The 17,390-nt window shown below is 37.6% G+C and overlaps 1 protein-coding gene across 1 annotated transcript in view; it reads left to right on the plus strand.

The window, feature by feature from the left end:
- Positions 1 to 17,390, plus strand: part of LOC149288404 (voltage-dependent R-type calcium channel subunit alpha-1E-like) — a 165,676-nt gene that overhangs the window by 130,988 nt on the left and 17,298 nt on the right. The window contains exons 9-31 of the mRNA XM_089491619.1: positions 790 to 905; positions 1,201 to 1,254; positions 1,335 to 1,424; positions 1,520 to 1,729; positions 1,909 to 2,021; positions 2,289 to 2,401; positions 2,582 to 2,713; positions 3,536 to 3,608; positions 4,136 to 4,253; positions 5,855 to 5,922; positions 6,524 to 6,621; positions 7,397 to 7,960; positions 9,086 to 9,351; positions 9,804 to 9,975; positions 10,282 to 10,411; positions 10,736 to 10,795; positions 11,112 to 11,218; positions 12,273 to 12,369; positions 14,029 to 14,189; positions 14,808 to 14,945; positions 15,057 to 15,258; positions 16,065 to 16,229; positions 17,242 to 17,352. Of these exons, the coding sequence (XP_089347745.1) occupies positions 790 to 905; positions 1,201 to 1,254; positions 1,335 to 1,424; positions 1,520 to 1,729; positions 1,909 to 2,021; positions 2,289 to 2,401; positions 2,582 to 2,713; positions 3,536 to 3,608; positions 4,136 to 4,253; positions 5,855 to 5,922; positions 6,524 to 6,621; positions 7,397 to 7,960; positions 9,086 to 9,351; positions 9,804 to 9,975; positions 10,282 to 10,411; positions 10,736 to 10,795; positions 11,112 to 11,218; positions 12,273 to 12,369; positions 14,029 to 14,189; positions 14,808 to 14,945; positions 15,057 to 15,258; positions 16,065 to 16,229; positions 17,242 to 17,352 (3,358 nt within the window). The remainder of the gene's footprint in view (positions 1 to 789; positions 906 to 1,200; positions 1,255 to 1,334; positions 1,425 to 1,519; positions 1,730 to 1,908; positions 2,022 to 2,288; positions 2,402 to 2,581; positions 2,714 to 3,535; positions 3,609 to 4,135; positions 4,254 to 5,854; positions 5,923 to 6,523; positions 6,622 to 7,396; positions 7,961 to 9,085; positions 9,352 to 9,803; positions 9,976 to 10,281; positions 10,412 to 10,735; positions 10,796 to 11,111; positions 11,219 to 12,272; positions 12,370 to 14,028; positions 14,190 to 14,807; positions 14,946 to 15,056; positions 15,259 to 16,064; positions 16,230 to 17,241; positions 17,353 to 17,390) is intronic.

The raw sequence follows: 17,390 nt of genomic DNA on the forward strand, positions 1-17,390 counted from the left end.
GCCGAAGACGAACACGAAGACGAACACGAAGAGCCCCCTGGTGCCCAAGTCTAGCGAGAACCCCTCGTGGAGATGGGTCTGAAATAAAAAGAGAGAAAATATTCTGCTCATTCCTGGCTAGCGGTGCATTACAACCCATTGTCTAAATGCAGGTTTACTTACTATCAACAGAGTTATGCAATGCAGTATTTTATTTGTATCCGTGGCATATTTTTGTTTAATTAAAGATATGGTATTATTATTATTATTATTCTTTATGGAGCTATCCACATAACAATACATTTTTTTTAACAATACATTTTATTCTCAGCAATATACCATTTTTAGGAGAATGCTTGTGAAAACTGCATACTGCAGAATGCTTTCCGCTCCACGTTTAAGAAATGCAGAGCCACATTGAACTGTACAATTTGTCATAAACGATATGAAAACTTTACCAGCACCAGCTCTAATAAAAAAAATTACGAAATATTGTCAGCTTTTCAAATAAGTAATGGTGGTTTCTTAATCAGCAGAAAAAAAAGAAAGAAAACAGTACAAAAGTTCTAATTTTAAGAATGCTGCCCTTTTCCATTAACTCTTACAGATACCCACATAGTCCTTTCATTTCATTTGTTCACAAAATACATATTTCCATTTGTATGCATCTAATGTACATTTGTACAGCGCTGCGGAATCTGTAGGCGCTTTATAAATGAAGTATAATAATAATAATAATCTAATTAGCTATTTTCTGTGCACTTTTTCTTATTTACTACATGTGAAAGTTGTGTCTCTCCCAATTCACAGTGAATTTGCCAAAGAGAGGGAGCGTGTGGAGAATCGCCGGGCCTTCATGAAGTTGCGCAGGCAGCAGCAGATTGAGAGGGAGTTGAATGGTTATCGAGCATGGATAGATAAAGCTGGTGAGTTTTTTAACTCATGAAGATGAATGTGAGAACCAGTTCTCCATTTGCAAAGCGTTCCTTAGAGACTTTAGCCGAACTTGATACCTTTTTGTGGTCCTAAAATAGAAAAAGATGTAAAGTTAAATAAGCTTTTAGGACCCTTGAGGTTGTTTCAATCCAAAAAAGCAACCTCTAAGGTCCAGAAAGCTTATCTTTACATCTATTTCTATGTTTCAGAATTCTCAAAATATAAACATATACCACCTTTTGTAGAAACTATAAACCTAGAAGTTTGCTTTCTATTTGCATACAGAGGAGGTGATGCTTGCTGAAGAAAATAAAAACTCTGGAACCTCTGCCTTAGAAGGTAAGACACGTGTCCACATTCTACAGGAATGGTGTATAGCAAATAATGACTTCTCAATCTGTTTCCCCAATGTGTTTTAGTTCTTAGGAGAGCCACCATTAAACGAAGCAGAACAGAAGCCATGAATCGAGACTCAACTGAGGACCACTGTGCTGACATATCTTCTGTTGGTGAGCGGTGCTGAACCAGGCTAATAACAAGAAAGGGCTAACGATTAAGGAACTAACACATGTAATAACCAATGTCTCCTCTGTTACTTCCTTAGGCACACCCCTTGCTAGAGCCAGCATTAAGAGTGCCAAAATAGATGGTGCCTCTTATTTTCGTCACAAAGAACGGCTACTGCGCATTTCTATCCGTCACATGATCAAATCACAAGTTTTCTACTGGATGGTTCTGGGAGTGGTGGCTCTCAACACAGCTTGCGTGGCTATTGTTCACCATAACCAGGCTCCCTGGCTGTCAAACATCCTTTGTAAGCCTGCTGTTCCATTGTTTTTTTCAATGTTTCTCAGTTTTTGATGGAAATGTCAGTGAGGGCGACATTAGACATGGAGCGATGGTAGATATGCAATTAGAGGTGCATTTAAAATTGTATTATTAAACTTTAGCATACAGCCCAGCATTTGCATGTAAATGTTTGTTTTCTTGTAGACTATGCAGAATTTCTGTTTCTTGGATTATTTTTGGTGGAGATGTCTTTTAAAATGTACGGAATGGGTCCCCGCCTTTACTTCCACTCCTCCTTCAACTGTTTTGATTGTGGGGTAAGTCTTTTTGTTCTCTTCCCAGTCACTGAGCTCTTCAATACCACTCCTTCTACTGCCAATGTTTGTCTATGAAGATGGCTCCCTATGTGTTTGATTTCATACACCTGTTAGCAATGGGTTTGACTGAAACACCAAAACTCAATAATTTGGCGGGGTGTCCACATACTTTTGGTCATTTTGTGAAGCTGATGCTAGTTTAATGTCACTCTCAGAAATATATTATTTCCAGCACATGTACCCATCACAATCAAATTCATCTTTCAGGTGACAATTGGAAGTATATTTGAAGTGATCTGGGCCTTATTTAGACCTGGGACTTCTTTTGGGATTAGTGTCCTTAGAGCTCTCCGGCTTCTGAGAATCTTCAAAATTACTAAGTAAGTAAAGTTCTATTTTCAGATTTGTGGTTCTATTAGGCACTACCACCAAACTATCTGCGTAAAGTCATTAAGCCATCTGTTCAATATTCAGCTTTATTATGAACTAACAACCCATATTCAGCCTAGCTGTGTTCATGGATTAATAATGGATTAATAATGTTTTACCATATTTTCCAGATATTGGGCCTCATTGAGGAACCTAGTGGTTTCATTGATGAACTCTATGAAGTCAATCATCAGCCTGCTCTTTCTTCTGTTTCTCTTCATTGTGGTTTTTGCCCTGCTGGGAATGCAACTGTATGGTGGCAGGTAAACAATAATACCCAAATAAAAAAACAAAAAACCGCGTGTGAATATAAATGACAAAAATGAAAATACTTCCCACAATGAGAGCAGCTACCAAACAACACTCTTCCTCAAAGTGTATACAGAAGCAAACCAGGAATGATGGAGCGCATATACATAGGGGAAGAAAAAAACAAATACAATAGTGTAATATTATTAAAGAGGTGTGTCTATATAATATGTAAATTCCACTCACAAAAGGACTGGACAAAGCAGGCTCATCAAATGTTAAACAATAATACCCGCCAGTTATAATTCTTCTTGCATAATGTGCTAGGATCATCAAGGACAGTCATGCCTTAATAAAGATTGACGTAAGCATGTGATCAAACCTATAATAAAAACTTATGGAATCTAGATTTTTCTGTCAATATGTCTATGTACCTACCTACCGTTCAACAATGAATTGTACACTCCTCTTACATTTAATGGATTAACACGGGTAACGGTGATAAAGTAGACTTAATAGAGGTTGACCTATGAATACTAAATACATTGTTTTACTAGTGATAAGATAAGTGAAACAGTGATGACAATTTGAACTTGCATAGGACAGTCAAGACAAAGGTCTGAGTCTTTACATCATGAGAAACAGTGGGACTAGATGGGCTAAATGGTTTTTATCCACAGTAAAATCATGTATTTCTGCTGACACCACACACCCAGGATAGGCAAATTATTTTCCCTCTGTGAGAGATATTGGCTCTGGGATTAAATATAATGATAGATTACACTAGAGCTTTATTTTAAAAAAAAGTATTAATATATGTCTCTCTTTACTGACAGGTTTAACTTTAATGATGGTACTCCATCTGCAAATTTTGATACATTCCCTGCAGCCATCATGACAGTGTTTCAGGTAAGATGCAAATCAAAGGTTTTAATATTAAATTTAAGATTTATGTCAGCTGTATGTCAGAGAGACATATGCTGACTCTCTGATAAATCGGTTTAATGTCAAGTAAAAGATGATTAAGCAAACTAATTACACATTGGACTGAATTGTCAGAGAGCCAACATATGAAAGTCAAGATGTATGCCAGAGAGTCAGCATACTGTATTTCTCTCTGACATACATCCTATATCAATCTTACATTTTTGACAGGCTGCTGAGCAATAGTGCCCCATACTTAACCGATCTGCTGGGCCAGCGGCAGATCAGATCCAGCAATGTACGGCCAATGGCTGCGAGAGTATAAAAACATAATCTGTGGCCGAACCTATCCAGCCAGTGGCCACACATACATCATTTGTAGGCTACTGGCTTTGGGTGCTGTGTATTTAATGATAAAGTCCCTCTAAAGGACATTAGTCCTTGTGGCAGACCTCCTGCCCTAACTGTACTTCCCTAATATTTTTTAAAATATTCTTGTTACTTTTGCTCAGATTCTGACTGGAGAAGACTGGAATGAAGTCATGTACAATGGAATTAGGTCCCAGGGTGGCGTCCGATCTGGAATGTGGTCTTCCATTTATTTCATTGTTCTCACCCTCTTTGGAAATTGTATCCTTGTTTTTGTGAATACATATTTTATTTGTCATAGCACTGGTTATTATTATTGTTATTACTACCAGTAAATTTGAATGTGCCCGCAAGTTCCTCAATATGAAAACAAAATGCAAATCAACATACCTGAAAGTCTTGTTGTTTTGTTACCCAGAGTCATTCTCTTTCCTTTATACTGCAAGGCTGGACGCAGGTGGTTAGGAGCCCCCTTCCCATATGTTATCAAACTTATAGCCATTGGAGCAAATCTGAAGACATCCAAGTAAATAGATGAAAGAGGATATTATATAAGTGTCTAATAGTGCCTTGTGAAAAACCATGACCATCATATTCTAGTCCAATACAATTGCTAAATACTATACTTATCCATTGTGCATACTAACCCAGTGTTCCGGTTTCAATAGCAATACTTAAAAAAAAGATCAATTTATGTCTTTCTTTTTAAAATGTTTTTAATTAAAGCATTTGGTAGATGCGTTTTACTGCATTTGTCCTTTAATCCAACCATCTAATTATCACCAGCAGAGAAAAAAATTATAAGCACATTTTCTTTTTTACTGCTTTGCACGTTATTATGTAAAACAACGTACAAAAATGTGTGAAACTGAAAGTGGGCTGTAAAGAAGAAAAATAAGCTTCAGTGTCAATGATAACATATTTTTCCCCCCTCCTTTTCTGCAGCTCCACGCTATAATTTAGGGTTTAGGTAACTCTCAGGTTCTGTGCACACAGTTATCCATAGTTTTTCACTTGCCCAAATGCACTTTATTCATTCCTCTGTCTCTAAATAAACGAAATCATACTCTACTAGGCTAATAACAGTAATATATAACCTACCACAACACTCTACTGTGATCAGCTATACCTTTTCTGCTGATAAAACCTTACACCAGGTCACAAATAAACTCCAATCCAACCATACAATGAGTGGAGGTTGAGTAGTTCTCTGTCCTGTATCATCCCCAGGACCATATAAGATAAGCCCCCCACCTGCCTACAGAAATCTACATCCGGACTAAGATCTTCTAAAACTTCATCCAAATACTACCTACCCTATGCATGCAGGCAGGCAACCCACAGAAAACCTGAAGAAGACCTCAATGTTCATCATGGTCTTGCTGCAGTTCAGCCACTAGCAAGGGTTTCATATTCCTAATGATTTTACAAAACCCTGTTTAGTCAGTAAAATATATGATCGTTCCATAAAGGTAAGAATTTTAAAACCAAAAAAATATTGTCACATAAAAATTAGATTTTATTCAAAAGAATGTTTCAATCTTCATAAAATCATAAAGTACTAGACTCAATTATCCTTTGAATAGACACCAATACCACTTCAATGTGAAATCGTGAGAGAAATTCCCTTTTGAGGACATTTATAAATATGTAATGGTGTTTTCGTAAGCTTCTAGCGCATTTACTACATTATGTTTAGAAGGAACAGAACCCCAATGCCCCCCCAAATATACAAAGCAAATCACTGTGTATCCCAATGTTGTTTCATAATTCTTCATCTGTTCCCAGTGGTCCCAGTGCATTCTAACTTCTCATGATGTTTTCATCATCCGGATTATAATGTTGTTCCTTAACTGTATCAGATACACTGTTAAATGTATTTCTTGCCATTGCTGTGGATAACTTGGCCAACGCACAGGAGCTGACCAAGGTACGTCCGCTATGTAACCACTAGACTATAGCCATCTTTTTTCTTCATCTGTCTTGACACAAGGAACAAGCCTGGTTAATATAACAATAGGCTCTGGCAGTGAAGAAAAATAAATCTTATTGTGTAATGATATCTTCTCTGTGAGTAACTACCCGCTTTGGGGGAATAAAAAATATGATGCATTGTTAAGATTTGGCTGACAGTTTGAAGAGTGAGCAGTACTGCAGATTGCTGAGCGTGCTATGTGGCATGTCTAGTTAGATTAGAAATGGGATTAAACACCAGGTCTAGCCTGTGAATGCATGCCGAGAATGTGAAAATTGTCTAAAATGCGCAGGTATTTCTTTGTAATTCTAGAATTAAACGCATATTATGTCACTCAGGAATTATTTAGCAACCTGCTCTTAAAACCGCTTTTTTAAAACAGGAATCAGCAGACAAAGTAAGAGCTTTGCTTGCAAATCAGGAAGAGTTGTTAAATGAACCACTTTGTTTTTTTTTCACAAATCTGTCAATTACAAGAATTACACTTACTGTTTAAAGATGTTACCGTGTTGTTGAGGTCTGTAGTGATGCCTTTATTACAAATGTTTCTATATAGGATGAGCAAGAGGAAGAGGAGGCATTTAATCAGAAGCATGCCCTTCAAAAGGCCAAAGAGGTCAGCCCAATGTCTGCACCAAATGCATCATCCATGGAGTAAGTCATTTATTTATTTCTTTGCAATATGCTTCTGCTTACTTACATTACATGCAATAATACTAAAAATTAGCAATATGTCCTTCAAATCATGTGAGCTTTGTTTTCACTGTTTTTAGGTAGAAAGATGCCAAGCATATTTACATTTAAATACGGTATATTGATGAATTAGGTAATCAGGTAGTAGGCTATTTGTACACTTTATCAGTTTAAATTATAATTACATTTTTAAATCAAATTAAACATTCAAAGTTGTAATCACTGCGAGTATTTTCTAAAGTAATAGATCTTCTCAAACCATGACTGTATTCCTAAAGTCTGTTAACATTTATAATGCAGCATAGTAGATATGCACGTTCTATAATGTTTCATGTGGATTGTTGTAACGTCTATCCTTTACTAACTTTTTGGTCCTAAGAAGTTATATACCTGATCCTCATGATACAATACCATAGACATCCTTGGTGCCCATGCCTTTGTCAAGAAGTTGACTTAAGGATAATGCTCTCTTGTTTTCATCGGTCTATCATAAAATCAACTTTAGAGTCTTAAAAGGTACAGAGTACTATTTTTTGTCTTTGGTGTAGAAAAATGTATCAATTCTGTCAGATATTTTGTGGTTTTACGTAAGGTGCTGATGGAAAATAGCACTTTTACACTACCAGAGACCTTACACATGCTTATTAAAATGCAGGTCTGGCCCATGCAAGGAACATCCATGAACCTATGAAACCCCGACTTGTTTGATGATTTTATGGTTGTTTTTTTAATCTAGGAAAGAACGTAGAAAAAGGCACACCATGTCTATCTGGGAACAGCGCACAAGCCAGCTAAGGAGACATATACAGATATCCAGTCAAGAGGCTATTCAAAGTGAAGAACTAACAGCATTGAACCCCCACTCCAGCATCTACCGCAAGAATAAAACAGGCAATGAAACAACAGAAAATGTAGAATCTAATCAGGAAGACAAGACGGCAGTAAATTCTGTAGATGGTCAGAAGGAAGGAGAAGAAAGCCCCTCTCACAAAAATCTCAGGGAACATTGGCGCCAGAAGTCCAGACATGGCAATGCTGAGCACAGTGAGCCAAATGGAACGACACCAGAAGATGCAATGCGGCGTAGACATAGCCAACGGCGGAGCCGTCACAGGAAAGCGCGTATGGAAGGTCGAGAGGTTTCTAGTGTTCCGAACAGCAACTCAGTCAGCCGTGAAGGGGGACTTGACAAAGTTTGTACAGAGGATGGAAAAACACCTACAGACGAGAAGGGCAATGGAGAAATTAAAGAGGTGCAAGGGACAGAAGAAGAACCCCTTAAGAGTTGCTCATCCTCAAGGTATTGCGATGAAAGGTTGGAGAAAGTACAATGCATTTCAGTGGGTCTGTAGGAATTTTGTGTTCTTCTCTTTTTCTTTTGATTTATAATCACAATGTGAACTTGTAAATGCTGCATTGTTGTCTTGGACTCCAAGTTATTAGATAAAAAAAGGAAAAGTATTGGGGGGATGCCTGGAGCCCTGTATTTATCTATGTTCCATACTTTCCATACTTGGGACTCACAACCTGTTTATATCTTTGGGCCACCTTCTCCAACTTTGTGTGTTGCCTTATCTTCCCCCTACTGATTTGTATTCATAGTGCTACCTACAAGACAAGACTGTTTTAAGATGAAGGGACTGGTTTTGAAAAGTTATTACAGGATACTTACTTATAATACTTCTCTTTAAAGAGACTGGATTGTGTATTCACCAAAGATCAAGGCTGTGCCTAGTCAATTTTCTAAGTGAAGGACAAGTGGTCACAGAAAAAGAAAGAAACTTTTTTCTTTCACACTTCTTTTTCAAACTCTTTTTTCTTCACTTAGGCAGCCTGGCACACAGTTGTTTTATGCCCTAATCTTCCACCAATAATGTGTCTAAACCACCGTACATCTTAGATCTCCCGTGTATAAGATGTAATAATGTATTGTTATATAATATAATATATACATCACCGTGAAGAGTGATGAATAATACTGCAGATCAGAAACTTGAATGTGTTCCCATTGGCTTCCTTTAAATAAAAAAAAAATATCTGAGAAGGTGTGTTTCTGACGCAACAGCCATTTGTCAGTAGAAGCTACGATCTCACAAGTAATGCTAAAAATCAGCGGGTTGCACATGTTATTTACCAGTCCTCCCTTCATCAGATTAATTACCATCCTAAGTAGCTCATTACTACTTCTTAACTCAAATATGAAAATAATTTAATTGGTAGAAATGCTTTTGGACCACCAAAGTCCTTCCATTCCTATCATGCCATGGTCAAGATGCCTGAGCCCAGTAGAGCTGACTGCCAATAGTGGTCACAATACAAGTATTCTTCTATTTATGTTGTATGTGATCATTTCTATTTACTGCTTGATATCTTTTTCATCTTCTTGTTCCTTTGCTCTTTTCCTCTTTTACACATTTGCTTGTAGAAGAAATGACCGGTCATCTGGATGTGACAGAACATCTACGAACACCGCACCCCTGCAGGAGCTTAGTCGAGGGAAGAATGGCAGCCACCCTGATTTGGATTGCAGTGAGCAGGCCTTGCTGGGCAGCCCGCGGAGCCAGACAGAAAGTCCCAATCCCACCAGCTGTAGTCTAGCTGATGTGTCCAGCAGTACAGAGCGTGTTACGGAAAGCACCGTCATCACTATACCAGATGCCGGAGGGGCTGCCGACTGCACGGTGGTACAGAGTGAGGACTCATCTCACCCTATGTGTATTTTCTGTGTCTCATCATTAATATGGCTACCCCTCTACTCTATACACCTGAAGTAGGCCACTTAAATTGATCATATGATGGGTAATCACATCTCTCCAGTTGCTCATGAACTATAGCCATATCATCTGACATACATTTGTGGGAGTTGTAGTTTAAAGGTGCAGGAGAACTGCCAATTACCTACAACTGCTATTAATATAACCACTCATATTTTGATAGTTGTGCAGCTATTTAGCTCACATTGTATTTTGACTAGTGATTCACACAATATTCCTAGAGGTATGCCAAGGTACCCAGGGGCACACAAATGATCTGGTATGACGAGAAATACCTGAGATCTTGATGAATCTCAACATTCTAGATATGCTTAGCAATAATTGATTGCACGTTACACATTTCTCTATGTTATATGTTATTTTTTACAGTTTCAGAAGGGAGAGACGGAGAAGTGAGTCTTGTGTCTCAAGAACAGGAAAAAGAAGAAGAGGAGGGAGATGATGGAGAAGAGAGGACAGTGAAGCGAAAGGAAAAGGTGTTGGAATCCCCCAAGTCAATTGTGCCCTACAGTTCAATGCTTATCTTCAGCTCGACCAATCCGTACGTTTCTATCTTATGGGAATCCCTATTTTTTTTCTTTACATTATCTATTTTTCTACTTAATAGTCTCTTGTTGTATAAGAATCTTCTGTATTTAGGTTTCAGTTTAATGTGTCACTTCATATGTTTAATCTTCTTCTGTGCAGGATAAGAGACAGTTTTGCATTTTCCACCAGATTCATTTTTATACTAAACTTGAACATCTAGTTTCATATAAAATAAAACGCATTCTTTTTTTGTTAGGTTAGAGTAGCACTGAGATAAAAAATAGCCATCTTGTCTCTAGATATTTTCTTTGTTTTTTAGGGTAAGAAAAGTGTGTCATTACATTGTAAATCTGCGATACTTTGAGATGAGCATTCTGTTGGTAATTGCAGCTAGTAGCATTGCATTAGCTGCAGAGGACCCGGTGTTGACCAACTCAGACCACAACAAAGTGAGTACAAAAGGACCATACATTGGCTTACAAGAACCATTATACATATTAGCTTAAAATACATACCTCTATATTCTCAATATAGAGCCCTGTACTACCTCATGTCATAACGCTACTCCTAATTACTCTAAGACCTTTCCATAATTGACCTACTTATTTCTATGTATCTCTCCATAATTGATATAGTTGCTAACCTCTGTAATGTTCTTATGGTTACTTGTCTTTTTTATTTTTGGTAGTCCATACACTTTTCATTTCTTGTAGCCTACTTTGATTATTTTCTGGTTTGTTCTGATTGTATTTATTTATTGATTTTTTGTGCAGGTCCTTCGCTACTTTGATTATGTTTTTACTGGTGTCTTCACCTTTGAGATGGTGATAAAGGTAAGATGCAAGCTCACATAACATCTGATAAGCGATTTTATATAAAAAAGTTGCCTAAGTTATTTTTCCAATCACTGGTGCACACCTAGTTTGGCCAAAAATGTAGACTCTTGGCCTTGAATATAGCATATCTTAAACCGGAGTGGTAACCCTAACAAAATTAAGTTATAGTTATCATCTTTATAATCATTAACTAAAATATCTATTCAAATATCTAGTGTAATACATATACTTGTGCTTTGCTGTTGGCTGTAAAAAAATCGTTTTTAATATGTAATCTGTACACAACCGTCTGAGTCTCTTATTTTTAACACAGATGATTGACCAGGGCTTGGTCTTGCATGACGGTTCCTACTTCCGTGACCTCTGGAACATCTTGGATTTTGTGGTTGTGGTGGGAGCTCTGGTTGCCTTTGCTTTGGCGTAAGCAATTTCCTTTTTGCTTTTTCCACAGTAATAACATTCAAGGAAAACAGGAGTGGTATTTATCAAAAAAGATAGATTGTTCATTTAGTAGGACTTTTTTTGTTTGGTGTTCTGGAGATAACTTTGGGGGGGGGCATTTTAAGCGTAACGCCCAGTTGAAGAAAAGCTTGAGATATTTTAAGGTCTTCTCTTGAAAACCTTTTAGCCATATGTTGAATTACTAGAAAACCAAATTATTTACATCAGAGCAGTGCATAGGACAATATCGTCACGCCTTACCCAGCTTTCTTCTAGGCGACACTAGAAAAGGAATTAGGGAGAAACAATAATTTAAAATAAAAGCACTGTTTCAATATGCTACATTTTTCTACTTTCCAGCAAGTTGCATTTTCTGCTCTGCTGTTTCCTTAATCATATTTAACTGCTAAATATTAAATTATTTCCTTTGCATCTTACACTCTAATGTTCCATTAAGTATGTTTAAGATCTAAATGCCACGGTATTTCATTTTTTAACCCATTCTTACCCGTGTATTTTCTTAATTTTTGTCCCTACCACTCACTAATTGCTGCTCATTTCTTGGAACACAAACAGGAATGTGTTGGGGTAAATATGAACATATATGTTGTAGGAAACCATTGTGAATCCTTCTATGTCACCATTTTACATAATACACAGACATAAATGTGCATTTTTGTTTTTGCTGAGCTGTTGCATATCAGGGAAGTACACGTGTGTCCACTTTGTCTGGCGATGGGTCATCAGGGATATGCAAAACAAATTCAGCGCATACCCGGAAAATATATCTAAGGCATAAATAAAACCCTGCAAAACAAACCCTGACACTTTCATTATCTACAGTTTTAATTCATTTCATGAAACATAGTAGCAATTTTATTCATTCCCTTCTCTTGCTGTCACAGGGGGGGAATGCAGGCTTTAAAATTCTCTATGTCAGTCATTGATACATCTAGCAGCGATTTTTTTAGACCCATCATGCATCATTTGTTTCTTTTTATTGTTTGTAATTTGATTGTACTTTGTCTCTTAGGACTAACAAAGGCCGGGACATCAAAACTATTAAGTCTCTACGTGTGTTGAGAGTTTTGCGCCCACTGAAAACAATCAAGCGTCTTCCAAAGCTGAAGGTACTAAACGTATGAGAAAGTCAACAAAGAGATTTATAAAACTCTCACATCTTCAAAGCTAGCACATAAAGTATGCCTTAGGATGCATTGCTTTAGGTGATATATGTTTCAATAACTGTGCTTCTGTTAAACAAACTTGAGTCTTTGTTCACTGGGTCTGCAGTAGTCTGGTTTCTTCTACTATTGTACTGATATTTAGACCATAGTGACCTGTAGCAGCGTGTTAGTTTCATTATTAGTTGCAAATGAATAAAGGTTCCTTTGTTGGAGCAGTAGAATGCAAGACATTACAAAAGGGAATTTTTTGAGAGAATGGTAGGACGTGATGGTAGACACTCCAGCTGCTTATGACTAAAACGGCATTCATGGTTCTGGTGGCATATTGAGACAGCACTGATGTTATGTGTGTTGCCTGTTGTGGAAAGCGCTTGTGGGCACCTGGTATAAGGGCAGACTGAGAAACTTTCAGATGAACCCCAGTGATATAGTAGCTGAAATAGCCACATACCACATACTATATCCAAAACTCATTGACCCGGCTTGACCAAAAAGCAAAAGCAATCACCAAAGTGAACATCATTTAAAGTCTTTATAGGGAGGAAAAACAGGGACCATCCAGTCTGGTTACACGTTTTATATTGTCTAAAGAATTGGCCAAAAGTTAATCTTGAAGGTCCTGGCAAAATAATGCATGTTAAAAAGCTATTTGACCAAATTCTTCTGAATAACCGCCACCTACCCCCTTCCCAGTCAACCCATGCTGTGAAGCAGAAGATTAAGCAGCAACTAAGATTTGTCACTTATCTATCTCTGAAAACGTGATGTTGATTGGGAGATATCTAAATACGGTAGCGTTTTTTGACACAATCTCATTCCATACCCCAGAGCACAAAAAAAAACAACAAATAGATTCCTGACTCTATATGGATAGGGAGCAACCAAGACATACAGTACGTGAGAACAGAGGGATAATGCAAGTTACTAGCACTGCCTAAGAATATGAAATGATTTTTGATCAGACATGGGAGCATGAAACAATGTTACAGAAACACAGAATTTGACGGCAGATACAAACCTAATCAAATTGACAACATCTGCATTCGCCTAGGACCCTCTATGATAACCCACTTCAAAACTAAGTTCTCAAGATAAAAAACTGGGTAGCTGCCATAGGATGTTGGGGCAAATGCAGAGTATTTTGTGTATTCTTAGAATAATAATAATTAGTTGCTTAGCAATTTGAGCCCTGATAAAAGCTGGGTGAAAAGAAATCATATTGTTGAAAATAGACTCAAAGTATGGCTTTTCTTTGAAAACCTTTCTGGAAAACCTCCTGTTTTTAATTGATTTAAGTACTTCAAGGTTGAACTCAAGTACACATTGTGATACACATGTCATTCATTGAGAAACATCATACAAGGGGATCTCCAGTGAAAGCTGTAGGTATGGCCCACCACCTGCTCGCCTTACCTTTTGTCTAATGATCAGAGGTCTGATGGTATTCACTAATGTATAGTCTCATAACGTTGTGTGACTTAATTAACACACAAGTGGAGAGCACTAGAATATGACTTGTGCCTGTAAAACACAATGTGCACTTGACCTGTATGTACAATTTGCTTTGTTTCATTATTGATCAAACATTGATCCTCTCCCCAGGCAGTCTTTGATTGTGTGGTTACGTCTCTGAAGAACGTCTTTAATATACTCATCGTGTACAAACTCTTCATGTTTATATTCGCCGTCATCGCTGTTCAGCTCTTCAAGGGCAAGTTCTTCTACTGCACAGACAGCTCAAAGGAAACAGAAAAAGAATGCATGTACGTCTTGAGAATTAATGTGTCTTTGGGGATAAGCTGATGCTGTAAATTGCAATTAGAAATGTACAGAGAACTTTGCATGCCTCAACCGATCCCAGCGAATCCTTCTTGTAATGCGTACGGTGCCACTCTTGTGACAAGGGCAGAACTGGCAGGCTGTTCATATTTTAAAGTGATGCATGGGATCAAAGCCAAGTACCACAGCTAAAGTGATAGTGAATACATTTCTTCTTGATTATGTGGCTTTTGAAATGCAGAGCTCATCTAACACAGCATGATGTGATGGATACGATGTTCTGGTTCAAACTCTCCTTCCATTTCCAGAAACAAAAGATGATAATATAAGTATATGTAAGAAGTCATTTTGGATATTTTGGGTTGCATAGGTATATTTACATTTATTACAGTGTTATGGGCACATCTGTGTGTGTCACTCATCAGGGTCTGATTATAGAGCACTACATGAAGAATATAAAATGGAAGGCAACATTGAAGCTGTCTACTAGTATCGATTTTTTATTTAAAGACTACTCTTCATCCTCAGGAACAATATTTATGCAAGTATTATGTGAGTCAGAGTTTTTCTTGAACCTCAGTGTTGTTCTTTAATCTCTTTAGAGGGAGTTACATAGATCATGAGAAGAACAAGATGGAGGTCAAACGAAGAGAATGGAAAAGACATGAGTTCCATTATGATAACATTATATGGGCTTTACTTACACTTTTCACAGTTTCAACTGGAGAAGGATGGCCTCAGTGAGTATTTTGAGTATTTTTACTCCAGTGCTTTGACTTTTTACAGATTATATATAGATATATATATTTATCCCTCTCAATATAACCCTTGATTGTTTTTCCCGCACCTAGGGTCTTGCAACACTCTGTAGATGTGACTGAAGAAGATCGGGGCCCAAGCCGCAGCAACCGCATGGAGATGTCCATCTTCTATGTTGTCTACTTTGTGGTTTTTCCATTCTTTTTTGTCAATATCTTTGTGGCTTTGATCATCATCACCTTCCAAGAGCAAGGAGACAAGATGATGGAGGAGTGCAGACTGGAGAAAAATGAGGTGAGAGTTCAGACAGGTAATCTGGGTCCATCATGGGAAGGGATTTGCACTTTAACAAGGTAAGATACCTTACAGTCATCAGCTGCGGAATCTGACCGGTCCTCACTCATTTTGTAGGCAAAACTCATAGTTTACTGAGCACCCCCACCATTATATCAATGGAAACACATGTACCAGACATTAAATTATTGCAACTTTTTCTGGTAAAACAGAATATTCATATTTCCTGATAAATTTGGAATCCATTTAATGCAGTGTCCAAAATAGTTTAATGAACACCATTGGTACAAGCTGAATTAACAACCCTCAGTCCAATTTAAGGACCATGGAGAGATGATTATTCACAATTAAATTAAAAGTCATTTATAATAATAATCCTCAATCCTGATTATAACTAATTATATCATTCAAGAAACCCTGTCAACGCTCATGGTTTTCAACTTTTTTTATATTATTTGGTTCTTCGACAACTAACATCAAAAACATAACTTACTCTCTAACAGTTAGACAATGGTCATGGTCATTTCATATATAATATGCATGCAAATACCTAAATCAAAACCCATTCTGAAGCTGCATAATTTAATTGGGGTTTATAATTTAATGAGAATAATTATACTTGTGCTCTTTACAGTATCATAGGAGTAGAGGAGATTATTTTGTCCTGATTCTACAACCATATTTGAATAATCTCATATTCGTTAAACACAAATTTAACACTAGTTTTTTTTTTGCATTGTCCTGTTTGGTAAAGGGATTATAATGGTCTAATTTTATGCTAAGTGACACATTTCTGCTTTCCCTAGAGGGCCTGCATAGACTTTGCTATCAGCGCAAAGCCGCTCACGCGATACATGCCACAGAACCGTCACACGTTTCAGTACCGTGTCTGGCACTTTGTGGTCTCGCCATCTTTTGAGTACACCATCATGGCTATGATTGCTCTGAACACCGTGGTACTAATGATGAAGGTAAGAGTGTGGTGTTAAATGCAACAATTGAAACGTATTGCTAATATTATTTCCCTTTATGCAGACATCAGGAGATAAATATTTTAATATGGTAAGCTTGTAGAATCACAGCTCAAATGGCCATATATAATAGTTCATGTGTCTTAATATTGACCAAATGTACAGGAATTTAGGTACTTGCCGAACACCACTGTTCATCCAAAAGAACGCGGGTAGATTCGCCATAAACCTCCGCTTTTAGGGGAGGGCACCAACTTTTACCTCTAACCGTTACAACGTAACTTGCCACTCCCAACATAATTTTTAAAACTCCTCCGCTGATGCCTATTCCCCAGCACGGGGAGGGAAGAAGAGGAAGCGGAAAACGAGGGCAGGTGGGTGGACGACTCTCTTATGTGGGGTCATGAAGTTGTGTTTGTCTATTTATTATTCTACCCCCTAGTCACTGTCCTCACCCCTATCACTGATCCTGTACGTCCCCTGAGTTAACCCTTTGTCACCAAACACCTGGAGGGGAAGAAGGGGTGACCGTCCTTTAGTGCCGGCAGAGTCATGCCCCCCCTTACTCCCATGACTCCGGGGATTTTCTTTATGGTTTAGATATAATATTTAACTCTTACTGTAGGTATCCAAACTGGACTTTGTGAATGGCTGTATAAATTACTGATTAGAATTACTAAATTAATAAATAAAGTATTGTTTACATTTAGGAATCCATAAGATCTTTCAAAATATTTATCCTTCTATCCCCAGCAGACCAAAGAGATCATATGTATAATTTGTTCTTCAGATGTTTCTCAGTCATCGTTGATCTTGACATCGGGCTTTGCTTCGGTGCATGCGTGTTTATCTTCTAGTTGTTCGCTTGCAGGTTGTAGATTGGCTCATACTTCCTATAGGTGCTTAATGGATGCATATCACACTTGAAGGACTTAATCTGTTGTCTGACTTTACAAGAGCAAAACATATGCAACTTCTATATATATTCTAACTAGGTTTTAATTTCTTCCAGTATTATTCCGCTCCATACACATATGAGCTGGCCCTGAAATATCTGAATATTGCGTTCACTATCCTTTTTTCCTTGGAGTGTATTCTTAAAATCATTGCGTTTGGATTTTTGGTGAGTAATTATTAGCGCCTGTCTCGGCTACTAGTTCT

Source organism: Sceloporus occidentalis, unplaced genomic scaffold (assembly GCF_023333645.1).
Source record: "Sceloporus occidentalis isolate IW3139 unplaced genomic scaffold, rSceOcc1.0.p SCAF_51, whole genome shotgun sequence".
NCBI lineage: Eukaryota > Metazoa > Chordata > Lepidosauria > Squamata > Phrynosomatidae > Sceloporus > Sceloporus occidentalis.